This window comes from Bison bison, unplaced genomic scaffold (assembly GCF_000754665.1).
Source record: "Bison bison bison isolate TAMUID 2011002044 unplaced genomic scaffold, Bison_UMD1.0 scf7180017864304, whole genome shotgun sequence".
Classification (NCBI taxonomy): Eukaryota; Metazoa; Chordata; class Mammalia; order Artiodactyla; family Bovidae; genus Bison; species Bison bison.
In genome coordinates this window covers 14179587-14205099 of record NW_011494876.1, presented here as the reverse complement: position 1 = coordinate 14205099, position 25513 = coordinate 14179587, and the positions used below count along the sequence as shown (strand labels likewise).

The 25513-nt window shown below is 56.9% G+C and overlaps 1 protein-coding gene across 9 annotated transcripts in view; it reads right to left on the bottom strand.

Moving 5' to 3' along the window:
- Positions 1 to 12466: 12466 nt before the first annotated feature.
- POC1A (POC1 centriolar protein A) overlaps positions 12467 to 25513 on the bottom strand; it is a 101148-nt gene continuing 88101 nt past the window's right edge. For 7 of the 9 annotated variants that reach the window (XM_010851756.1, XM_010851757.1, XM_010851754.1 and 4 more), the window contains one exon: positions 18756 to 20884. In XM_010851756.1, the coding sequence (XP_010850058.1) occupies positions 20447 to 20884 (438 nt within the window). In that variant the 3' untranslated portion in view covers positions 18756 to 20446. Of the gene's footprint in view, positions 13188 to 18755; positions 20885 to 25513 lie in introns of those variants that run through there. The other 2 variants (XM_010851761.1, XM_010851762.1) reach the window with 1 other exon arrangement.

Genomic DNA, 25513 nt, shown 5'->3' with positions numbered 1-25513 from the left:
AAGGAAACACAAACACAGGCGCGTGGGAAGGGCAGACACGCCTGCCTGGGGCTCCCACACAGGCCCCGTCGTCTTCCTGATCAGGGGCCTGCCTGATACTCTCAAGGCTTGTTTCCTTCTGGTCTCATAGCCAAGCTTTGCACCAGCCCTGTGAGGGCTGTCAACTCTTTTGACCAGTGGGGAAACTAAGGCCCATAGTTACAGCCCCAACTGGGCAGGGGCCTGGACCCCAACTAAGAACTAGAGCTCTGTTCCCCCAGTCTGGTGGTGCCCAGGTGGCTCTGACCTCCACAGGGAGCCCCTTGCTCCACCAGCTCTCTCCCATCACTGGGATGGCAGGGTGCCTGCACTGGCAGGGTGGGGGACAGATGTGGGGCACGTGCAAGGAGGTGTGTGCGCTATGCAATGTGCTTCTATGGCTAATTCTTCCCACGACCCAGAACCTGTCCACTGTGGCTCCACAGTCCAGGCCCCCCTGTCTCCCCTGGACCATTTCACTAGCCTCCTTCCCTGCCCCGCTGCTCCATCCCCACAGTCCATTCCCCACCCAGCGGTCCTTCCCTGCTCTGAATCCTCCCACGTCGGGGAACAGACCAGCGTGGCCTCAGTGATCTGGCGCAGCCCCTCTCCCGCCTCCCCTCAGGGTCCAGGATCCTCTGCCCTGCAGTCTCCATCCCCCCAGCCCAGGCCCCTGTGGCACCCCGCCTGCTGTCTCCGCAGGGCCTTAGCACTCACTGGTCTGAGTGACTGCATGCTTATCCTCCCCACCCCCGCCCGGCCTCCTGAGCCAGGCCTCCTGAGCCAGAGTGCGCACCAGAGGTGGCTGAGTCCGAATAGGGATCCGACTTCCTTTTGGACTCTTGGGTCATCAGCCACGAGCACGGTCCTGTGACTTAAAATGCCTCTGGCCCTTCTCTGCCACACTGGAGGATCCCAGAAACCTTTCACTTCCATTCATAGGCTGCCCAGAGTCGGAAGTCTCCTTACCGTGACAGAGTGGCTCCTGCTCCCACTGAGCCTGGCAGGCTGTCCTCCCCGTCCGCAGGCTGGTGGCCTCGATCTCCCTGTTTGAGAGCATGGGCCACCACCCGAACCAGGGCATCTCATCCTCCCTCTGTAGACTGCTCTCTCAAATCCCAAGTCTGAGTTCCAATCCTGCATACCACCATTCTCGAGCCTGGAAGAGGAGCTGGACTGGGTGGGGAAGCCCCCTTTGTTGAAACTGAGGTCACCCCTAGAGGGCCAGGAGAAACAGCTCAACAGCCCCAAGAAAGCAGTGGCCAGCTCCGATTTCCTTGCAGCTTGGAGGAAGAAAGAAGTGGTGGAAAAGAAAAGGGCTCAGCAGGTCCCCTACCCCAAAGTTGTGGGTGAAGGCGAGCCTTCTCCTCTCACACACCCCTCCCCAGGACCTCTGCCATGGGCTGATCTCCCCCTTCAGAGTTGTGGACAGCACCACATGAGCCCGCCTGGGGCTCAGGGACGGAAGCCAGGGCTCTGGGGGTGCATCAGCCACCCTGTCACCCTTGGCCTCCCGCTTGACACCTCTGATCCTTTCTGAAGCCACCTCTGCGAGGAAGGGCCTGGAGCTCCAATGGTTTGTTGGGGCGAGGGGTGGGGTTGAGGGGGGAGGTGGCCAGAGGGTGCCTCTGGTAGGCATTCCCAGCCAGAGCAAAGGCAAGGAGCAGTGATGGAGTCTGGGGTGGTGCCCTCTGTCTTGCCCAAGCCAGCTGTGGTTTTTCGAGTAGGCTAGCTAGCAGTGGCAGGCTCCTGACAGTAAAGTCAATCCAACCTTTCAGGCTGGGAGGGTGGAGGCGGCTGGGAATTCCCAGGGCACCTGGCGGGTAGCTGTGCCAGGGGCCTGGGATGGGTGCTTCTGGTGGGCCAAGGGGTGGTGCCTGGTAGGTCTCTCTGTAGCTGCCAGGCCCAACTGCCTCATTAGCATCTGCCTGCTGCCAGCCTGGGCCTGTCTGGTCCACTCCCCATCGGCCCACACACCCTGTTTTTCAGGAATCCCTCCCAGGAGGCCCTGACAGTGACAGCGATAGCGATCACTGTCACGTGACCACGATGAGGCTGCTGAAATGACCTGGCCCTGACATGAGGTTGCTGGGTTGAGGCCTCAGTGCTCAGCCCCATCGCAGTTTTCGTGGCCAGCATGTGTTTCCACATGGGCTCAGCTGCCCGGTGGCTGCCTGGCGCTGAATGTCCTGTGCTCACAGGTAGGCAGGCATGGGTGCTTGCACTACGCAACAGTCTGGGCAACTCCTGTTCTTGATGCGGCCTCACCCAGCCCTATTCCTGCCACAGGGGCACATGCCCCCAAAACCTGGGGCACCCCATCCCTGCAAAGACTAGGGTCCCCTGGGAAGAGAGGAGGGACCAGTGGAGTCTCAGGGCTCCTGGTGGGGCCCTCGGAGGTGGTCACAGGGAGGACCCGGGGCCAGCTCTGCTTATGGGCCCCTGCTCACGTCCCCGCCCCTCGCCGTGGCTTATGCACTCTCCAGCTAGAAGCCAGCACTGCCCTGACGGCACAGCCCTCTGGCCTGAGTCAGGGGCTCGTGGGGGTGAGGCATTGAGGGCAGTTTGGCCAGAGCTTGAGCCCCCTGTCAAAACCTCCCCTGTGGGACTTCCCTGGCAGTCCAGTGGCTAAGACTGCACTCCCAACGCAGGGGGCCTGGGTTCAACGCCTGGTCAGGGATGATCCCACATGCCGCAACTGAGTTTGTATGCTGCAATGAATGATCCCGCATGTCGCAATAAAGACCCTGACAAAATTTTGGCATAGCCAAACTAAAACACCACAAAATAAAAACCTTCCCCAGAACCACTAGGCCAGGCCAAGAACTCAGGCCGGGAAGTGGCTGGATTCCTCAGGCCATGAACTCTATTGGGCCATGGAGCACCCACAGTGAAGGAGCTGGAACCCTCAGATCTGGGGTGCTGCTGTGGACTTGGCTGGCCCCTGGAGGTGCCCAGCCTTTCCATCTAAAAGGGGGGCAGTACCTTTGCCTACTACTCTAACTCTCAGGGATGCGGGACAGCCAGGTGGGTTCTACCCTGGATTATCAGAGGGAAGGACTTCTTTGGCCTAAGGTGCTCCCAACCGGCCCCATGCATGGAGGGCAGCAGGAATGGGAGGAGTGGAGACTGGCAGCCTGACCAAGGGGCCTGGCTGTACTGCTGACTCCACCAGCCGCCTCCCCACTCCAGGCCTGTTTCCTCCTTTGTACACTGGGGCACATACAGAACACCACGCAAGGCAGGAGGAGAAGCGCTTGGGAAGGGTCCAGCCCAGGGCTGAGCACGTTTCCCTGGCTCAGCCCTCTTGTGCCTGGACAGTGGGGAGAGGGCCCTGGGGGCGGGTGGCGCCCCCTGTGGGAAGGGCTCCTGGAGCAGAGGCTTGGGACTGGGGCTGGTATGCAGCTGTACTGTGGAGTGTGGGCAACATGGACTCTGGGCAGAGAGGCTGTGGCTCCAACAGGAAGGGTGACAGAGGAGACAGCAACTCTTCTGAACCTGGAGTGGGTGGCTGCCTGAGCTGAGGCTGATGTGGGATGGGGAAGGCCCTGTCCCCAGCCTCATGCCTTGGTGCCCACAGCTGCCCACCAAGCTCCCATAGGGAAGGGCAGGGAGGGACTGGGCATCACGCCTGGCCCTCCCTCCAAGTCTCAGCCACACTGGCCCCCCGCACACCCTTCCTTAGCTGTGACTGCCACTCAGTTCCTGCCCTTTGCTCAGTCTTGGCAGACAGCAGCCCCTGTTCTGACCCTCGGGGAGCCTTTCCTAGCAGGGGGGCTTTGACCCATACCTCCTGCCTCCTCAGGGCTCTGCCTATAGAGCTGTCCAAAGCGGGAGTCACAGAATGCTAGTCTCAACAAGCGTACTTGGAGAAAGAGGCTCACGCGGTCAGATGTCTGAGAAACACTCTGAACTCTGGCCCTGGCTGCAGAGCATCAGGGTGTGTTAAAGGCTCTGAGAAGTCCTGCAGGGACACAGCAGGCTTAATTTTGGCCGAATCTGGCATTTGCCAGACTCCAGGGACCACAGCATCCGTTTTTTTGTGTAACCTTCACTCCCAGCCCACGGCACTGCCCTCAGCCTGTCCTTCAGAAGAGAAAATGGCTTTATGTTGCCCAGCGGCTGCTCAGACCACGTTCTCTTCCCTGCACTTCCCTTCCTGTCTTCAGATGAGAGGCTGAGGGTCATCAAGAGCTGCTCAAAACCCCACGTTCTCCCTGTGATCTGCCCCAGGTGCTCTGAGGCCTGCTTTTCACCAGCAGATCCAATGCCGCAGTGGGACCGGAAGTCATCCCAGCTCCTGGGGAGGCCAGGATGATTAAATGGGTGCTGGACAGAGCTGAGCCGGATGCCTGGCCACACTTCCCCCAACCAGTGCAGCTCCTGTGGTTTCCAGCTCAAGGCTGCACAGGGAGGCTGCTCCTCTCAGCATGGGGGCTGTGGACAAGGCCCCCTCCCCAAGAGTTGTGTTACCAGCCCTGAGGGGCTTCTAATGAGTTCCACATGCAAGTGAGGGCCTCTGAGAGGAAATGGGAAGGGGCTGAGGAGGGGGAGAGGGGCCTGAGAGGGGATTGGAACCATGTGTTTGGAGGAGGAGGACAGGGAGGGAGAGTGGAGGCCAGAGGAGGGAAGACTATCCTCACAAGTCCTGCTGCCCTCCCCGCACAAGGTGACTGCCAGGCTCCCAGCTCCGCAGGAGGGCCCAGGCCAGCAGGCTGCAGGGGTGGAGTGGGGAAGGGTGGCAGCGGCAGGGGAGACCCCTTAGAGGGCCCACTTCTCTCCTTCAGGCAGAAAAAGCCCCAAATCCCTGACCCTCTGGACTGGGGTTCTGAGCCATTAAAAGCAGGATAGAACCAGGTAGGTGGCAGGGCTCATGGGGGCGTGAGGAGGCCTCTCTACAGCCAGCCAGCAGCAAGATGCTCATTCAGATCCAGCCCAGCTACCCTGACGCCACTGGAGAGCCCTGGGTGCAGCGAGGCCACTGACCTGTCAGCTCTGTCCTCTAGGTTCAGGGGTGGGCAAGGAGATCTGGCATGTGGGTTGGCTGCTCCTCCTGCCCTCCCTGTCCAGTGGGAGCCATGCCTGGACACTCAGATTGGCCTGGTGGCTAGAAGCCTCATAGGAAAAGGCTCTGTAGGATCCATGTTGGCATGTGGAGTGGGGTGTCTAATGAGATAGACCCATGGTGGTTAGGGAGCAGACGGGAGGGCCTCACGGGGTACAGTGGGTCTCCCTCCCAGGAGCACTGGTTGAACCCCAGGTTTCCAGCGGGCCAACCAGGGCCGGGGAGAAGGCAGTGGCATCCCACTCCAGTACTCTTGCCTGGAAAATCCCATGGATGGAGGAGCCTGGTAGGCTGCAGTCCATGAGGTCACTAGGAGTTGGACACGACTGAGCAACTTCACTTTCACTTTTCACTTTCGTGCATTGGAGAAGGACATGGCAACCTACTCCAGTGTTCTTGCCTGGAGAATCCCAGGGACGGGGGAGCCTGGTGGGCTGCCATCTATGGGGTCACACAGAGTTGGACACGACTGAAGCGACTTAGCAGCAGCAGCAGCAGCAACCAGGGCCAGGCCTGCAGCAGGTCTTGTAGCCAGCTAGCTAGCCCACAGGAGTGGATAATGGGGGCCCTGCCCTTTAGCTCCCACTTACAGCCACCTCCCCAGGCCACACACTGGAGCCCTGCTGGGACAAAGCCTGTTCTTACAGCCTTGTGTGAATAGTCTCAGCATATCTTTCCAGCACCCCTACAGGCCTCTACTGTTCTTACCCATGTTGTAGATGGGCAGAGCAAGGCAGAGAGTCAAAGCATGCCTGGCAGAAGAGCAGGTGCAAAAGCCCAGGGGCTGGAATGTTCCTGGTGTGTCCGAGGAACACTAAGGAGGCTGGTGTGCCTGGAGCAGCCTGAGGGGTGGCTGGAGGGGGTAGGAGATGAGGGTCGGGCAACAGGCAAGCTTGAGTAGGGCCTCCTGGCTGCGGTGAGCATTGTGGCCTGTACTTAAAGGAGGCTGGGGAACTGCTGGAAGGGGTTCAGCAGGGCTGGCATGAGCTAGCTTACAAGTTTTATTTTTATTATTTATTATTTTTTAATCTTAGGGCTTGGCTGACTCTGGCTGCTATGCTGAGAACAGATGGAGTGGGCCAATGGCAGAAGCAGGCCAGGCAGGAAAGGAGCAAGCCTCATCGCAGCAGGTCTGGCTGCTCAGGGGCGCCTGCTCCAAGTGCTGGGCAGACTCTCACCTAACCTGCCTCAGACTAAGCCCTGGCCCCTCAAGAGGGGCCGCCAGAGCTGAGGTTCCCCTAAACCAGAGGCAGTTAACCCAACAGAAGACCCTGGGAAGAAATATAGATGGCCAACAGACACATGAAAAGATGTTCAATATCGCTGATTATTAGAGAAACGCAAATCAAAACCACAATGAGATATCACCTCACAGCAGTCAGAATGGCCATCATCAAAAAGTCTAAGAACAGTAAATGCTGGAGAGAGTGTGGAGACAAGGAAATCCGCCTACACTGTTGGTGGGAATGCGTAGCCATTATGGAACAGTATGAAGGTTCCTCAGAAAACTAAGAATTACCATATGATCCAGCAATCCCTCTCTGGGCCTATATCCAGAAAAAACTGGTAATTCAAAAAGATACATGCAAACCTATGTTTCGGCTTCCCCGGTGGCTCAGTGGTACAGAATCCACCTGCAGTGCAGGAAATGCAGGTTCGATCCCTGGGTCGGGAAGATCCCCTGGAGAAGGAAATGGCAACCTACTCCAGTATTCTTGCCTGGAGAATTCCATGGACAGAGGGGCCTGGCAGCTACAGTCCATGGGGTTGCGCAGAGTTGGACATGACTCAGCAACTGAACAAACCCCACCACCACCTGTGTTCACAGCAGCACTGTTTACAATAGCCAGGACGTGGAAACAGCCTAAATGTTCATCAGCAGATGAATGGGCAGAGACGTGGTGCACACACACGGGGCTACTACTCCGCCATAGAAAAGAACGAGGGACTTCCTTGCTGGTCCAACAGCTGACACCCTGTGTTCCCAATGCAGGGGGCCTGGCTGGGTTCGATCCCTGGTTGGAGAACCAGATCCTGCATGCTGCAACCAGAAGACCCTGCATGCCACAGGAAAACGCGGTGCAGCCAAGTAAATAAGCACTGGAGAAAAAATGAAAGGATGCTGTGTGCAGCAACTGGACGCAACTAGAGATTATCATACTGTGTGAATAAGTCAGAGAAAGACAAATACCACCTGATGTCACTTCTGTGTGGAATCTACAACGCGACACAAATGAACCCATCTATCAAACAGAACCACGGACATACAGAAGCAAGCGGTGGCTGCCAAGGGGAAAGGGGCTGGGGAGAACTGGAGTGGGAGGCTGGGGCTAGCAGATATAAGCTTTTATATATAAAATGGATACACAACAAGGTCTTACTGTAGCACACAGAATTATATTCACTATCCCTTCATAAACCACAATGGAAAAAAAGAATATATATAACTGAATCACTTTGCTATACAGCAGAAATATTATAAATCAACTATACTTCATTAAGAAAATATTAGAACTGGAAAAAAAAGGAGACTTTGGGATATGTTTCAAAGGGCATGGGCATCCTTGTGGGAACCTCACAAACAGCCCTATTCCTAAGCACACCCCAGCTGAGGGCGAACTGGACCCAACCTCGGGACCAAGGCCACCCTGGGAGCAAAGGCTAACTTCACAGTTGGGGCCAAGAAGCCCCACTCAGCAGCCCCGACTCGGGCCAGCCCAGGCCTCTGCAACAGGAAGTACTTTGTGTTTCTAGTTAACAGGCACATGTGAGCTGCTGCCTGGAGGGTCCGGGAAGACTAATTACGTTGCTTCTCCTGCTCCAAGTCCCAGAGGCTTCTAGGAGAGCCAATCCAGGAGCAGCTGTCATGGAGAACAATTGTGGGGGCTGAGCTGAGGGTGGGGGTGGGTGCTGGCCCTGCTGAACGCAATCAGTGCTCCCAGCCCCACCTTGGGCGTGAGGGTATGTCCTTGGGTGACTCTGGCTGGGGTCAGTTTGAGGGGTCAGAGCAGAGGTGGGTGGGGCATCACAGGAGCTTCTGGGGGAGCTGGCTGGTTCCAGAGACCTGCCAGGTCAAGGCGCGTCACTGGGCGGAGCCTAGCTGGGCAAAGGCAGGGGCAGGGCAGAGGTCTGGAGGAGAGGCCAGATGAGCAGAGCATCTGCAGGGCACTGGTGCCCTCGGCCAGGCCTGAGACCAGGAGAACAAGATGGACTGGGTGAACGTGGGCCCCAGGTGCCTGGGGACGGCCACGGCTCCGCAGTCGGTCTCCACTCCAGAGCTGAGGCCAGAGGCCAGGAGCTGACGTCAGTGTGCGCGGCTGAGTGACACCACGACCCCACTGGCTCCTACAGGCCAGGCCTCTGCCCACTGAGCACCAGAGAGAGAGTCAAGGTCCCACTTTCAGAAGCAAGTATTCGTGCCTGCAAGAGCAGCTTTGGACTGAGAAACGGAAGCTGCAGGAGGATAGGACTTCTGCTCCTGTCCAGGGCCCTCATCTAGCAGTGCACAGGTTTCTCATGGGTGGTAGGAGAGACTTGGGGGCAGGGGTCAAGGTTCCTGTCACAGCAGCAAGCCCAGGCAGAGGGGGTTCAAGGTGGCCTCACCTGAAGTGAAACCATGCTCAGCCTTGCCCTATAAATAGGTTCTTGGGAGAGTGTTTCCACACAGCAGCTCCCAGCCGGAGGAGGGGCTGGCACAGAAAGCTTCCTAATGGCTTCACCCCAGGCTGTCTGGCCTGGCTCCAGTCTCATCCTCGAACCTGGATGTGAGGGCCCCATGTGCTGGGCCTCTAGAGAGACTTCCCCAGAGTGACTGAGAGGGAGCCCAGGGTGCTAGGGTGACAGCTGGGGTGGGCTGGAGCCCACCCAACAACGGGACAAGGCCTGGTGTCAGGGTGGTGACGCTCACAGGAAGTGAGCTCGGGCCTTCAGTCTGCCACTGCTGCCTTGGCAACGTGGTTCCCTCCTTGGCAGCCTGGAACAGGGCAGGGTGGAGGGGATGCTTAGAGAAAACTCTGGGGCTGATGTCTGTGCCCCTTAAATGACCACACACCCATGAAGGCTGGAACCATCAGGGGCTCATCTTGAGCGGATCATTTAGGAAGACGAGATTAACGACAAGGAGCCGGGACAGTGTGACTCACCACCCTAGCGCCTGCTCAGCGGGCTGGGTTTCCGGGATTCCCGGCAATAATCACAAACGCCCACCCCAAGCCTGCGCTGGCCCTAGTGGCGGCCTTGGAGGGCCTGCCTTCTCGGGTCGGGGTTGGGGGAGGCTGTCTGCCAGCCCAGCTCCCTCACCACCACTGGGGATGCCCATGGCAGCGGTCATGGGGTCAAGAGACCAGAACTCTGGCCACGGAGAACTTCAGAGCCAACACAACTCTGGGACCATCAGACTGTGTCCTCCTGGACACAAGCCAAGTTCTGGGAAAGGGGCCCAAGCCGCCAGAAGTCTCTCTCCAGTCATACACTGAGCACACTCGCTCTGGGCACCTTTTGTGCCCGAAGCATTAGGAACTAGCTCACAAACCGTCTCTACAAGGTTACTGAACCTAAGGTCACGGAGCTAGCAGGGGCAGAGCCGACTGTGGCGGTGGATCAGGCGCCCTTGCCTGCCTGCTCTCAAGCAGCACACCCCTGTGGAGATCAGGAGACCAGGGACAAGGTTGCTTGTGGATGTGAGGATGGCAGAGTCTCCAGGACAGGCTGGCTCATGCCCCTCAAGTCTCTGGAGGGACACAGGTCTGCGGGGACCCATCAACACTTAGCCTGTCTGGGCTCCTGGGAGTGGTGCCTCAGGAGTGAAAGGTGGTGGGCTTGCCACAGGCAGGGGCTGGACTCTGCTGCTGCTTTCTGGCTTGGTTTGGAGCCTCTCTGCCCTGCCTCTCTCTTTCTCTGGCAGGAAGTACAGATCCATTCCCGGAATCTGGCAAAGGATAGGTAGGGGGCTGCAACTTAAGTCAGAGATACTTCTTTTATTCCGCATGGTAGGAAAATTAGAGCATGAAGGGATGGGGATATGGGGTTGGGATCTGCCATGAAGACGTACTTCCTAACAAAAGCCCCCTGGCCTAAAAACATCTTCCTAGCCAAACCCCGCCCCCTGCTGCAGTTTGGTTTTCTGGAATCTCAGTTACCAAAATCCAAAATTAGGAGAGATGACAGCTAAGCTGAGGCATTTACATTTCTAGAGGGCTGCTTCTGAGCTTGGCGGCATGGCTGGGGGACTGCTAAGAGCCCCAGCCACAGGGGAGCTGCTGGGGTGGGCTAGCAGGGAGTATCATTTGGGGAGGTCACAAGAAAGGCCGTCACGGGGCCCCCAACCAGGCCAAGTCACCTCACGTTCCCCGCCGCCAACCGCTTGTGAGAACCCCCATAGCCAGACCCGTCAGCCCCCAGCCCACCCAGCACTGCCTGGTTGAGCCCCGCACTCTGCCTCAGCCTGGTCACTCACACTGACCCCCAGGCTTGGAGGCGGCAGGTCTCTGTGATGTTTCAAAGACAAAGACAGCTCTCCAAGAACCATCCTTCTCCCCTGTGCCTGGCCTGGCCGGTGACTCCATCAAGGCAGGCGAGTGTGGCAGGAAACCCCTCAGGCGGCCCTGGTCCAACCCCTCGTGCAAAGCCCTCCCAGACGGCCCGTGGGCACAGCTCTGTCCCCCTCCTTCTGGGGAAGCCCAGGTCACGCCGATACTGTGCCACCAGACAAGCTGTGTGCTGTTGGGGGTTGGGGGGTAAGCAACCCTCTCTAGACTGTTTACATCTGATAATGGTTGTTGGGAAAATACCACACTACAGCCTCCCAGGCCATTTCCCAAGTCCTTAGCAGACTCTCAAACCCATTTTTTTCTCACTGAGGAAGGGAGATTTCAGAGAAAAATTAAAAACTCGATCCTGGTATAAAAGGAAGGCGTGATGGGTGGCAACCCTGCCTGGTATGCGAGCAGAGCTGGACACAATGCCTTGGAGACCCGGCTCCTGTCCTGCTGTCTCTAGCAAGGGCCACCCTGGGTCTCTGGAGAGGACTTCGCCTGGACTGGCTGCTCAAATCGCCACAGCCCCAACACCTGGGAGCTCCAGCTCAATTGACCACAACAAGGCCGCCCATGTCTCATCAGAGGCAGGGCAGCCAGCCTGGGAGGGACAGACAAGCCTGGCCCCACAAGCTATGTCCCCTCTGAGCAAGCTGACTTGGGGCCACTCGGACTTTCCCTAAAGGCCTCCAGGGAAACCTCCCCAGTGGCCAAGACTCCATGCTCCCAGTGTAGGAGGCCCAGTTCAACCCCTAGTTGGGAAACTAGATCCCCACGTGATGCAACTGAAAGTTTGAATACCGCAACGGAAGATCCCACATGCCGCAACTAAGACCGGGCACAGCCAAATAAATATTAAATAGATAGATAAACCATATCTCCTTAAAGAAAAAAAGCCTTCAGAGACTGGGAGCCATGACCTCCCGAGGCAGCTGAGGAGCTTACCTGACAGTTTAGACCAGCAAGACTTCTGGGCTCTTCTACATACTAGCAGGGCCATGTGGAGAACTGCAGCAGCTTCCGGGGGCTCTGAACCGTCCTGAGTCGTCAGCCTCTTGCCCATCTAGCAAGCTCCATCCTCCTAGAGGGACAGGTGGGCCAGGGAGCCACGGGCCTCTGTTGAGTGCCTACCTGGTAGGGTGGCCACCACTGCTACCTGACACAAGACCCTGAGGCTCAGAGGCTACATCACCATGTTGGGGCTACACAGCTCAACCAAAGGCAGAGCCTGAGGCCTGACTCCAGACTGAAGCTCTCTCCCCACCCAGGTGGCAGAGCAGCTCCCCCAGGCTCGTCGTTCACCAGGACTCAACACAGGCTGCCTCTTGTCAGCCTCAACTCTGAGGCATTCAGCCTCTGCTCCCATGTGGAACCTGCATAGGCTGGGAACTTCACTAGCCGCCTGGTACTGACAATTCCTGGGACTCTTAACACCGCCCGCTCCTCTAGGCCCCTGGGCAGGGCAGGTATGTTGGAGGGTAAATACCTCCCTGGCTGGCTGGGCCCCAAGAGGCTGAATGCAGAGATATGGATGACACCCAGACATATGGAGAACACTTGCCTGGCTTTCCTGCACAGATGCAGGGAAGCAGCCCACGGAACCCTCGTGAGCAAGGGGACAAGCAGGTGCCTGAAGCCTCCAGGTCCCAGCTGAAGCAGCCGGCTGCGCCAGCCAGAGGGAACTCTGGCTGTCCTTGCTCCTAAAGACCCCGAACAGTGGCAAGCAAGGTGTGCAGGGCTCTGGAGGTGATGCTGGCGGGGCCCTCCCAGATGTCATTTTGTTCTCCCTTATGGACGCTGGGGATGGAGGCACTGATTAGGTCTCACTCAGAACAAGCCATTCCAGTGACGAGTCCATCAAGTTCATTTTAATGTTCAGGTTCCTTTGCCCTCGTGGATGCAGAGGAAGAAGCCACCAGGCCCCAGTAAACGTGGGACAGAAATCAAGGCCCCTGCGAAGCCACCATCCCCTCCAGAGGGCTTGTTCCTGGATAAATCGGACAGACGGGCCCGCTTTGGGCCTTTTGTCAGATTTAAAGGAAACTATTGGCTCATCCAACAAGTGGTCCACCTCTACTCTGGGATAGAGGACAAAGCCAGGCACGTGGCAGGAAGGTCAGTAAGGGATGAGTGAAAAGCAGGGTGGCGTGGGGCTCTCGCCTCCAGAGGAGAGCTCCATCTTAGGGCTCCTTAAGACTCCAAGGTAACAAACATTAATGTGAAGTGGCTCCTTCACAGTAAACTAGGTATATCATCTGTGCATACGTGGGCCTGGCCTATGGGGGCCTCCCATCAGCAGGTGGAGTCTCTGGGTGCAGACAGTTGGGTGGAGGGCATAGGCGCACAACCCCTGGGGCTCTGGGGGATATGGTTCCCAGGGCTGAATCTTATTTATTTACCCAAGTGTCCAGTACAAATCCCCGACCTGCCACCCCCCAAATCGACCAAGCTCTTGATTCTCGTTCCCCTGATCACGGTGTTGTTCTCTGCATGATTAGCTGCTGGTTCTCCAGACACTGCTTCAGCTTGTCTTCTGTCAGTGTCAGCCGCTGCTCCAAGATGGAGACTGTCTGCAAAATAAATGGTCAGGCTCAGGATGGAGGGGCCCCTGGGCTGCCCTCAGCCAGGCCTGCTCAGCTGCCCCGGAACAAATGCCATCTTTTCCCACCCAGGCTCCTGCTTGGTGCCCTGTCCCTGGGTCTCCATGCCTTCTCCTGCTGGTTGGGGAAGGTGGTTCTGTGCTGTTTGTGGGCAGCGGAAGGGCACAGTGAGGGACAGCAGGCCTCGTGGTCTGACATTTAGACTGAGTTATAGAGCAGCAGCACTTGCTCATCTGGGCCGGGCTCTGTCCTTTCAGAGACCAGCCAACCAGAGACCATCAACCATCTCCATTCTGAAGATGAGGACACTGCACCCACAAACGAAGAGCCTCCACCTGGGTCCCGCCCAGGCCTTTTATCTTCACAGCTGGAGGGACTTCCCAGGCTTGGAGGTGAGAGCCCTGAGCCCAGGAGGGCCACAGCCTGTCCGAGTCCACTGGGGACCGCTGTTTCTGAGCAGTATTCCTGAGTCCATTTTCTCCGCTATGATAGGAACGATAATGGCAAGCTCACAGCAGTCCTGGAGACTGTGAGGTGACAGCATGGTGCCCAGTACGTGTCAGCCTGGCACATGCTGGCCACGGTGACGATGCTCGTCATGTTGGCCTCTGGGGGGCAGAGACTGACTCTCTGGCCTCTCCTGCACACCCGGCATGATGGCTGGTCTGCCGACCTGGCCTCCAGACAAGGCTGCAAAACCTGCCCCCTCCTTTGCCTTTGGACAGAGCGTTGGAGAGGGGCAGGAGTGTCCAGGCCCACACAGGCCCTGGGCGAGTCCACTGGAAATGAAGCAGGCTTGGTTCCTTGCCGTGTAGCCTACAGGCATTAGAAAGGGCTCAGATTAAGAAACAAGACTTTCTCTTAACTTTACCCATTTGTGGGCTTTCCCAAGAGGTTTTGCCACCTTCCCTGGGGCTCCATAGAGGCTCTGGGCCTTGGTCCAGTAGAAAGGAAACTTTCCTCTCACATATTTAATAAAACACTGAAACATTTGGGGAGGGAGTTTCCCCTCTAAGGCTGCTATAAATTCTCGCAGCATCCCACACGGATATCAGCCTCATGGAGGCTGCTCCTCCTGGCGGCTGGCCCCTTCTAAACAAGCTGGCTGGGCTGCAGGGGCTCTGAGCCCCGGGGCACAGGACAGAGCCTGAAAATCTGCTGCCTGTGGAATACGAACTGGCACCCTGAAGAGGCAGAGCTGAGCTGAAAGAGACGATCACATTCCTCTCTACTGGCCGGCCAGCCATGGAGGGGGTCTGCGGCTCGTAAAAGTGGGAGCGGAAATAGCCCCCGGCTGGCCCAGAGCAGCATTCCTGGAAGTTTCCACTGGCTGCTGCAAAACCCACACTGAGCCAAGCTCCAGAATCATTCCTCATCCAGACTTTTTCCGATGGTCCTGGACTCCAGGCCCCAGTGGGGGAGCCAGCCAGCTTGTCCTCTTTTGGCCAGCACTGCCCCCCAAAACACACATACTTAAAAGAAATTTTTTTTCCATAGGGACTGGATTTCCAAATGTGGAGGCAGTGGGTTTTGGGCCAATGTCAATACCAGGGGTGCCACGCATTTCATGGGGCTAAGTAGAGTGTTCCATGGCGGGCGGGGGTTACTCAAGCTCAGTAGAAATATGGTCATTAAATTTGATGATGTTAAACTTCTTTGAACAAAAAAGCATTATCTGTTTCACCTCAAGCCACAAATGGAAGGTGTTGGGAGGTCCTTCCTTTGGGAGCTATAAACACCTGAGGGGGTGTTTCATACCATGTTATAGACAAATGGGCTGAAAAAAAAAAAGCCCACCCCTCTCAACTCTGCAGCTTCTCCCCTTCCCCCAGGCAAGGTTCTGGAAGAGCCACATCATCTGTTTGGTCTCCACCCCCATTCCTGGTGTGCCCAGCCTAATCTGCCAAGATGCTGGCTGACAGCCACCAGGCGCTGATCAAGTCCACCAGGCTCTTCCCAGTCATGTAGGATTCCCACCAAACCCCTTCTGAGCTGGAGGAATGGGCCTGTGAGAGAAGCACAGCTTTGGAATTCTGTACATTAGAACAGTCTCTGCTTCACAAATCTGTCTTAATAATCCTATCCCACTAGAGCATGGGACCTCATTTTCATGGGAAACGGTTATCCCCTCTGATAACGTGAAGCCCGGAAGCCCTGATTTCTGATTTGCTGACGCACCTTCCTTCCACCAGAGAGAGGGCTTCCCCAGTGGTGGAAAGGCTCCGATGGGGCAGCCAAGTAGCAGAGGTCAGACATGCGCAGGGCTGGCAGTACACGCAGTCAAGAGGCCAGGCAGGCCACCTGCAGGGAGCGGCTAGGCCTCCAGTGCGCTCTCCGGCTGCTGGGGTCCCTGTGAGGAGGCAGCAGTATCTCTCACAGGGACAGATAAGATTCTGGGCCATGTCCTGTGCCATGTTTGCACTGTGACCTTTACCTGTGGGCTCAGCTTGCCTCCATGAACACGTGCTGCCTCGGCATCCAGGGCAGAGCCCTGCCTTCAGCCCTGCGCGCCTGGGGCCACGCCAAGCAGGCTGCTCGCGGCTTACCCCACCTCATGCCCTGGTCCAGCCCTGGGACCTTTCCTCCTGCCACCTGGTGCCCATACTCCCTGGGCCTGGAGACAAGGCCAACCTGCCCTGGAAGGTGAGGAGAAGCACTGGAAAGACAAACACCTCTGCAGTCCCTCTGAGTCCATGCTCCCAGACCAGTCACCTCACTTTCCTCTTATTCAAGGGTGAATGATCTGGTCCCAACCTCTCACAAAGTCCCCAAGGGGATGGAAGTCGGGTGTTGTGGCAGGTCCCAAAGAAGGAAATGGCCTAGCCGGACGTGGTGCCACAGGATTAGCAACTTAATTTTAAGGAGGGCCAAGGAAAACTGGAGAAGGGGCCAAGGAGTCAAGGGTTCTGGCTCCTGGGCAGACTGGTCTGGGCAAAGTGTCTGGGAAAGACAGCCATCATTGAATTGGTGATTCAATGGCTAAGACTGCGCTCCCAGTGCAGGGGGCCTGGTTTGATCCCTGGTCAGGGATTAGATCCCACATGCTGCAACTAAGAGTTAGCATGCCATAACGAAAAGATCCTGCATGCAGTAACTAACAGCCAAATTAATATAAATGAATATATAAAAAAAAAAAAGACAGTCATCAGCCGGGACTCTGGGGTCCAAATTCTTCCACAGAGAGGGCCCTCCTGTCTGTTGACCTTGGAGAAACCAGGCAGCTTCATACACTCTCCTTGGCCCTGTGCCATCCAGACACAAGGCCCCCAAAGCCCAGACCTGAGGGAAGACCCAGGACTGCGCCTGGGGTGGGGGTGGGGGAGTCCTGACTCTCTTTGCTGAGCTTGCTCTTTGTTGCTGTGCGGGCTACTCTCTAGTTGCTGTGCGTTAGTGTCTCACTGCAGTGGCTTCTCCTGTTGCAGAAATAGGCTCTATGGCTTGCAGGCACATGGGCTCAGCTGCTTGGCTGCATGTGGGATCTTCCTGGACCAGGGATTGAACACGTATTCCCCTGCATTGGCAGGCAGATTCTTTACCACTGAGCCACCAGGGAAGCCCCATCTTAATTCCTGACACATACAGCTCCAAGGGCTGTTCTTGGCAGCTGACATGGAGCACTCACAATGTTCCAAGCACTCCAGTATGACCCCTCAGGGCGGGAGCATTTATCATCCCATTTTTTTTCCAAAGAGGAAACCAAGGCACAGTGATATTAACCTGCTGAAAGTCACACAGCATACAAATGACAAACCTGGAGTGTGAACCCTGGTGGCCTGGCTTCAGAGTGAGGGCTAATGTGCCATGAGCTGCGCACGTTTGCTTTGTCCCCACCCATGTGTAAGGACAGGCCTGGCCTACTCCTCTTCCCCTGGCTCACTGTGGCAGTGCCTGAGGACTACTGGCCCTGGGCCCCAGCAGTCTTGATTGTCCCCCGCCCTGTGCCCAAGCTCAAGCTACCTGAGGACATAGCCATGGATCTCTCTTCTCACCCAATGGCAGCCACCTTCTGTCCAGGCCACTTGGTCTGGTGGCTCTGGATTAAATGAGCAAAAGCAGCTAGAAGGGACACCCCCGATGGTCACCCAGCAGTGTCCTCACATCATCTGGCCACTCTCTGAGGCAGTTCCCAGGCCTCAAACACCTCCCATGCCCACGAAGCAGTCTCTTTATCTAGCCAAACATTTAGGTTTGGAATCATCAAGACAGTCACAATTTTGAGCTATGAAAAGGCAATGCTGCTGCTGCTGCTAAGTCGCTTCAGTCGTGTCCGACTCTATGCTACCCCACAGACGGCAGCCCACCAGGCTCCCCCATTCCTGGGATTCTCCAGGCAAGAACACTGGAGTGGGTTGCCATTTCCTCCTCCAATGAAAGTGAAAAGTGAAAGTGAAGTCACTCAGTCGTGTCTGACTCTTCACGACCCCATGCACTGCAGCCCACCAGGCTCCTCTGTCCATGGGATTTTCCAGGCAAGTGTACTGGAGTGGGGTGCCATTGCCTTCTCTGATGAAGAGGCAATAATATAGGGATATATCGACAAAAACCTTTTAATATGTATGCAATGACAAGCAACCCTAACACCCTTATTTTAGATGCTCTCACTGGGGTGCTCTCCCTACAAGACAAGCAGTCAGACCCCAACCAAGCTGTGGGACTTGCCCAGGTCGCCACTGGCACCCCACCCCTCACAAGACTGGGTTCCACTTTATTTATTTTTTTGGGTTCCACTTTAAATGAAGCACCTTCCTCCCTGAATCAGAGCAATAGGAAGCAGAACTCGGACTCCATGCCTGGACACTTATCACTCTTTGCCCAACACCGTCTGCCTCCCAGGGTCACAGCCATAGGGGAACCAGAAGTTTCACTTTCAAAGTCACACCTGTCAGAGAATCACCTGGGGGCTTGTTTCAGAAACACCTTCTTCTGCTATTACCAACAATTTCCAGGAAGCCACAGCCCTTCTCTTAAGGAAAAGCGTTCCCTTAGAAACACTCCTGTTTGCTGTTGAATGAATTCTGTTGTTTCTCTAGACCAAGGGCTGGCACACTCAGTCTGCGGCCTGTTTTTATAAAAAAGGTTTTACTGCCATGCCCACGTGCTTACATTCGTCCATGGCTGCTCCAAGGGCAGGGTGAGTAGTTGTGACAAACTCTATGGCCCACTGAGCCTAGAACATTGACTGTTAAGAAAAAGTTTGCTGGAGACACTTTCTTCAACCCTTGCCGGAGACACTTTCTTCACTCACTCAGATCCTCTGGGGCATCACCCTGTGCTGGCCCCTGCCAGGTTCAGGGTGACAGTGGCGCAGAGCACAGGATCAGTTGGCCCCACAGGATGTGCAGAGAGTTGGAGGCCAGTGCTAAGCAGCTGCTGGGACTGCAGTGTGTGCTGGGAGATTGCGGGGTGCTGCCTGGTCAGAACCAGGGGAGGTGGCCCTAGGAAGTGAGTAAGCTAAGACCGAGGGGGAGCTCACCAGGAGAGAGGGGCAGGAAGGCCCTGAGGTGGAAGGGAAGGCAAGAGGCAGGAGAGGGGCCTGGGAGGAGGTAGGAGATGGGGTCGGCCCTGCAGGCCATACCCGGCAGCCCCAGTTTCAGCCTCAGAGCAGCAGGAAGGGGCTGGGGGCTTGAGGCCGGGTGAGGCCCCTCCGGCTGCTCCATGGTGATGGTCTGGGAGTGCCTGTGATTAGGTATGAAGGAGGCGAGAGTGAGAGGGGATGGTGGTGGGTTGGTCTGGAGGTGGTAGTGGGTGGGCTAAGGGCGAACATGGACAGACTCAGAGCCATGAGGTATGACCCACCACCGCCTGGTGGTGAGTCAGATGGGGAGAGAGAGACGAGAACACAGGGTGAGAACGGGCACAGGCTGAGGCCCCTCCGAAAGGGCCAGGCAGGCACAGGGCAGTAGTGGAAGAAGCCTGGGCCAGCAGTAGGGTTATTCTGCATTTCTGAGATGATCCTCATTAATGGGGGTAGAGGGGCTGGCGGGAGACAGGAGAGGAAGAGGGTCCTGAACCACAGCCCGTGGTACTGGAGAGCAGAAGCCGGTGCAGTACCATGTCAGCGATGCCACTGACAACCCCTGGAAAGCAGCCTGGCCCCTCAGTGGGTGCCAACTGAAGGACCACCCCACCCAGGGACCCCACAGGAAGCAAGATGCTGGAGGCATTGGGGACCAAACCCAAGAGCACGGGAGAGGCCAGCTGGGGCCAATGGGTGGGGTTCCTGGCATGACCCGGTCAGAACCCTCTGAGGAAAACCCCCTGGGAGAGACTCAGCAAGGCTGAATCTTTTGAATCCTGATTTTCCTGCTGAGGGGGGAGAAGACATTGTGACCTGTCTCCTTTGAGGGCAACACTGACAGGCGAGATGCTTCTCTCGCTCACAGTTCAACAGTGAACTGTGATGCTTTATGAAACACCCTGAAAGTCTTCTGAGTGTGGTGTAAAAATAACCAATTTTTAAAGAGACAGGCTTTTATTTTTAGTCCCTTATGAATTATAGTGACGCCCGAAGGAGCTGCACCAAAATGCCACTCCTCGGTACTAAGTCTGGCACCTGGGGCCCTGAACTCCAAGCAGGAGGGAACGCAACACGGGGGACATTTTGACAGCGTCACAGTTCCAAACCTTCCTGCCTCAGATGCCTTTTCTCTGCTGGCATTGAGTCACCAGGCGTCTGCACCCTCTTAGGACACAAACTGCAGGGACAGAACCTGGTGTGTGTATCTCTTCTGGCCTCCGAGGTGGCCAAGGGGAGCCTCCATCCTCACTCCTGCCACGGGGCCTCGGACATCTGCGACGCTGGGAGAAGTCAAAGCAGGTATGTGGGGCCTCTGCCCGTGAAGGGCTGGGCAGCCGTACTCCCAGGGGCTCTGCTCTGGTCCAGGGAAGAATTTGGCGGGCATCATACGGGGGAGGCGAGAATCAGTGCTCCCTGGGAGAATAATTCTCCACCTTGGGAAGCCGTGGAACACAGCAGGACAGGTTCAAGTTACCCACAGCCTCATGGAGCAGCGCAGTCCTTTCAGGCACACACGCTCCCCCTGCCTGTCCCATAGACTGCCCACTCCCCAGGCCCCCACACCCGCATGGCGCGGCCTTAGCCCTGCCAACCTCCTTTTCCTCCTTGGCCTGGTTTCCTCTCAGGTGAGCTTGTCCTGTACTTTCCCTCAGCTCTTTCCCCCATCTCTCATTTCTGGCTCCTTTTTAAGCCTCTTTTCCCATCTCTCTTTTTACTTTGTATTTAGGGAGAACGCAAGAAATGTGTTGACCTGGCCCACAGGGACTGAGCTCCGCATGGAGTCCAGCCCCCGTGGGAAGGAGAGTGCCAACCCAGACAGGAGGCCCCAAGGCCTCTGTGAGGAGACAGCACAAGACAGGCCAAGCTTCAGGTGCAGCAGGGGCAAAGGTCCCAAGGCAGGGAACACAGCACTCTCTTGGCACTGCCAGGAGGCCAGAGTGGTTGGTTTGGAGTCACCAAACAGGGAAAAAAGAGCAGTGGCCACAAGGAAGTGGAGGAGGGACCCCAGGGCCCTCAGCCAAAAAGGGACAGGAGTCAGGGAGCCTCCACTCCCCGGCACTGCCTCACCAGACTCAAATTCGAGCAGGTCCAGCCAGGGAGAATGGTGCTCCTGTGGCCAATTTTCCAAGTGCTGGATCCAGAGGGGACCCTGGGAGAAGAGGAAGAGGCTCAACTCGGGAACTAATCATGGCTGTCTTAGTTTCACAACAGGCAGTGAAGCAGGACCGAATAAACTGGCACTTCAGAACACAGACCTAGCTGCACCCTCCAAGCCAGGTCCCTTCCAGCAGCTGCCGCTCTGTCCAGAGCCACCACGGCCACCATCTTGAATGACGACCTCTTGCACACTCCCCGTGTGCAAATGCAGCAGGAAAACTACTAGAACCCTAACTTCTGCAAAGCCCAGAGGGGCCTCAGGACACTACGAGCCCTCCTGACATCATCATGCACTCGCACGCTCAGCAGGGCCCATCCCAGGTGTAACCGAGACGCTGGCTCCTAGGGGCTCCAGGCACTGAGGGGCTGCAGTACCAGCCCTATCTGGGCGGGCTGCTGGCAAAGCTGCCACGACGGACAGTGAACACCACCTTGAAGGAGGGGAAAGAATGAGGACGATCAGCCAGCTGTTCGCTCTACATTTTCCTCAGCTATCAGGCGAGTTCCTTACAAAGCTGCCCGTGCGCAGGTGACTCACTCCAGGCCTCCCCACCATCCTCCCCGCTGCCATCCAGCTCGGGAACAGCCCTTCTTCCCGCAGCCCTCAACCTGCAGCCACGGCGCTTCCCCGTCCATGCTCTGCTGTGAGCAGAGCCCCAGGGTGCTCGGGGCCCCCCGTGGAGAGTAGTATTGGTGTCTATGGTTGAAAGGCCCTCCTGTGTCTCCCTGGAGCAGGGGAGACAGGTGGTTCAGAGGTGGACACCGTGGCTGAGCCCACACAGATGACAGAAGAAGAGAGCTGACATTCAGCCACGTGTCCCCTCCAGTGCACTGCCTCATGGCGAGGGGAGCTCAAACTGCCTTGGGAAGGCAGTCTCATGGGAAACCAGGAGATGGGGGGGTCTCACAGTCTGGAAGGGAAGAAAGCTGAGAGGGCTGGGGGCAGGAGGGCCACATAAGCACACATCTGCGGCAGTGTGGGAAGGTGGCCAGGCTGAGAGAAGGGAAACGTGCAGGGCCGAGGCGACACCCGGGAGAGGGAGGGGAGGGCAGGGGCAACAGGGAGCACGCAGAGCGCTGAGCGGACAGGGGAGGCCGCGGGAAGGGCTGCCACAGGGTGCCCCCTCTGTGGCCGTGTGGGGCTGTGCACGGCAGTGTTGCCAGGACTCTGCCCAAAGAGCCTCCTTGCCTGACCCCAGGACTCCCATCATGCAGTCAGTGCTGTGGGCCCCCCGGGTGGATGGAGGACCCTTCACGGATGGATGAAGGACTAGATGACTCCTCAGTCCTCATCCTCTTGCCCTGGCTTCCCGGAAACACCCCACCCTCCTGCCCTCCACACCACTTCTGCTATATTCCTTTTCTGTTCAACAGCACAGGACAAAAGGCCAGGCTCCTGGGCCTGGCACTCAAGGCCTGTGTTGCCCATCACCACTGCTCTCTCTGCCCCACCCTGCCTGCTCAAAGCCCCACTCCAGCCCTGCGCCCCTAAGAAGTGCTCCGCGTCCCCACCCCAGCACCGGTCCCTGCCCTCCTCCTCTCTCAGCATGTCATGGTGCTGACACGGCTGTGGGCCTTAGAAACGCCGGCCTCCCGCTTTGTCCTGGGTAGTGAGAGCACAGGCACCGAGGCTGTACAGCCTGTGTTCAAACCTGAACTTTACCACTACCTTGCTGAGTAGTCCTGGCAAGTTATCTGACCTGGACTTCAGAGTCCTTATCTTGTAGAGCCATCGTAACACTTTATCATAGCTAACATTACATGGCACTTGCTCTGGGCAGGGGTTCACCGAGGGAACATGGCACCCCCCGGCTCACAGGGGTCCTGGCTGAGCTCTGGGCTAGTGGGGGAGGGGCCCGAATGAGGCCCCAAAGATGGCCTGTGGCCACAGGCCTCGCAGGGTCTGAGCCATCAGGGCACGTGGTGGTCTGGCTGCTTCTTAAAGTTCTCCTGTGACGGAAAGTTCCTTTTAATCACTTCCAGGCTTGTGGTCGATTCTGGCTCCTCCAGGCAGTCTCCCTAGAGGGGCTGGGTCACCCCAGCCCCCTTCCCTCAACACAGGAACCAGATTCCTGGGGGGAAGGGAGGGTCCCATGTACCCTGAGTCTCAGGGAGAGGGCACAGTCACCCAGCCATGCCACGGGGGCACTCATGTCAGGCTGTGGGCAACATTCAGGGGCAGCCATTGGCTCAGCAACTCCGACTCAACTGTGCTGCACACAATGTCTAACTTTCCTTGGGTTTCACTGCAAAGATGGAAAAATGTGGAATTAATCTCTCCTGTAGCATGCTTTTGACTTCACTCAGATTCTAAAGATGTAAAACAGATGCAATAAAAGGGGAATCTCTTTGCTGTGGGGTGTTGTGAGCTATCAAAACAACACAGGGCTGCTGGGCCCAGTGCCTGCCTGGCTCAGCCTCGTCTCCTGGCAGCTCCAGTTCCGGCTCTCGGGGTGGTACACGTGCGTGTGTACACATGCGGGGCCCTGACTCAATGGTACCCTGGACAGCCAGCAGCCACATGTCAGAGGTGAGCTGGGGTGGAAGGGGCTAGCCCATCTCCCTCGGGAAGGGTTGCTGGTCTGGGCCCAGCTCTTCCCACCACCAAAGGTCTGCGTCTCAGCCCCAGCCTGAGACTGGCGCCTGAAGGTCTGTGGGCCAGGGGCCTTCGAGTCAGAGGTGTGAATGCCCGCTCACAAGCAGCCAGCTGATGGCCATCAGAGTGCCAGCCTCACAGGCACAGAGTTTCTGTCTATTCCTGCTCCCAGGCACAGCCCTGGGCATGTCATACGAGGTGCACACTGACTGCTGGATGGACACACACCAGACCCTGAGTGCTGTGAGGATGCAGAGAAGGCAGGTCCAGGTCCCGGGGCACCTGAGGATGACCCTGCCTGGCTGGTGAGGGACATTCCCCCAGCTTGGTTTGGATCTGGGGAGGCTTGAGGGAGCGGTGGAGGAGGGAGAGGAGGGCAGACAGGCTGGAGCCCGAAGGGTTGCTGCCAGCTGGCCTGGGGAGGGAGGAAGCCTCCTGACCTCAGCAGGAAGTGAGGGTGTGCAAAGCAGGACAGAAATCCAGGAAGCAGCCCAGTTCCTCCCCCTCCCCCGCCCCCACGCCCGACCTGATGGGACTGAAAGCTTCAAGGCCTGAACTTTAAAGGGGAAGGAATGGAGATTCCCGCTCATGCTGATGTCTGTCTGATAGGTTAACTCGTCCAGATCACACACAGCTGATGCACAGAAAAACAAGCTTCTAAAGATATTCCCCCCAAGCTGCCTGGTCTCAGCAACTGTCTTTTTAACCAATCCTCATCATCCCGCAGCCTGCTGCCAACATCACAAAATGAGCTTTTGTCCCTTGAGCCCTCCAGTCCACATTTCTGCTTCACATTATCTCAGGGATATAGGATTTCTCTGGCGTTTCTGCATCCCCCACCCCCACCTCTAATGAGGACTAGTTCTCTTCAGGAAGTACATGGAACATTATTTTCTATTGGTGGATTAGCTATGGGATTAGAGAATCTTGGCTAATTTACCTTCCTTGTGACCTTATAACAATTCCTTTTAAATAAACATAGGCTTTTCCATATTACTGCTTACCCCCGAAGAAGAGGCTGTAAAAAGCAGGTCCACTCACCACCATCCATAAAACTGGATGCTCCCGGGACCATGAGGTGCAACCCCCACCAGGAGGAAGACCTGAGCCATACACTCCCCGCCAACCCTGGCCTCTGCCAGCCATGAAGAGGCCACTTGGGAAGCCTAGGGTCAGGGAGGGACACGACCCCAAGGGGCAGGATCCCAGTCACCGCACAGGCACAGGCTCTGTTGTGCTCTGGCTCCAGGGAGAGTCCAAACACGGCATGAACCTTGGCCACCTTCAGTATCCCATTTCTTCAGATATGCAGATTTTTAGCAGTCCACATACAATAGTCAAGTAGCCAAGACCCAATAAAACACAACTGTCACAAGTCAGAGAGATTGCTCGATGGCTTGCTAAAGGTCTGAAACCTCAGTACAGCCTGGCAGGTCAGGCTGTGGCCCTCATCCAACAGGCCCACCACAGGGATGCAGGACTCACAGGCTCCCCCTGCCCTGCTGAGTGCCCACTACCCAGCCTCTCATCTTGGCCAGTTTTCTAAAGCCACCAGCTAAGTCCTGTTCAGAATAGGGGGCACAGAACCATTTCCCCCAAATGCCACGCTCTTCTCAGTTGAAAGCTCCTTTCTGCTTTTTCTCCTCCACCCCGCCATGGCTACCATGGGGAGAATGAGGGTCTGTACCAACAGTCCAGGCCCACAGGGCCCTCTGCTGAGAGGCAGAGACAAATGGCAGGCCCGACAGCAACCCCTCCCAGCTCCTGTGGTGCTTCATTCAGGAGGGCACCAAGGGGCCAAGCGGTCAGCTAGGGCTTGGTTAATCTCAGAGCTGCGTCGGCCCATTTGGGGCTGCCTGTCACAACCAGAAGACTCATGGGCCCCTTCTCATGACCTGTGCTTGACCCTTCTAGGGAGGGCCCTTGGGTCCCCAGAGCAAATCGCCTGGGCCCCCTTCCTCCATCCTCTGAGAACTATCCAGAGCCAGGGAGCATGAAAGGTCCCTGCTCAAGACTAGTGCTTTA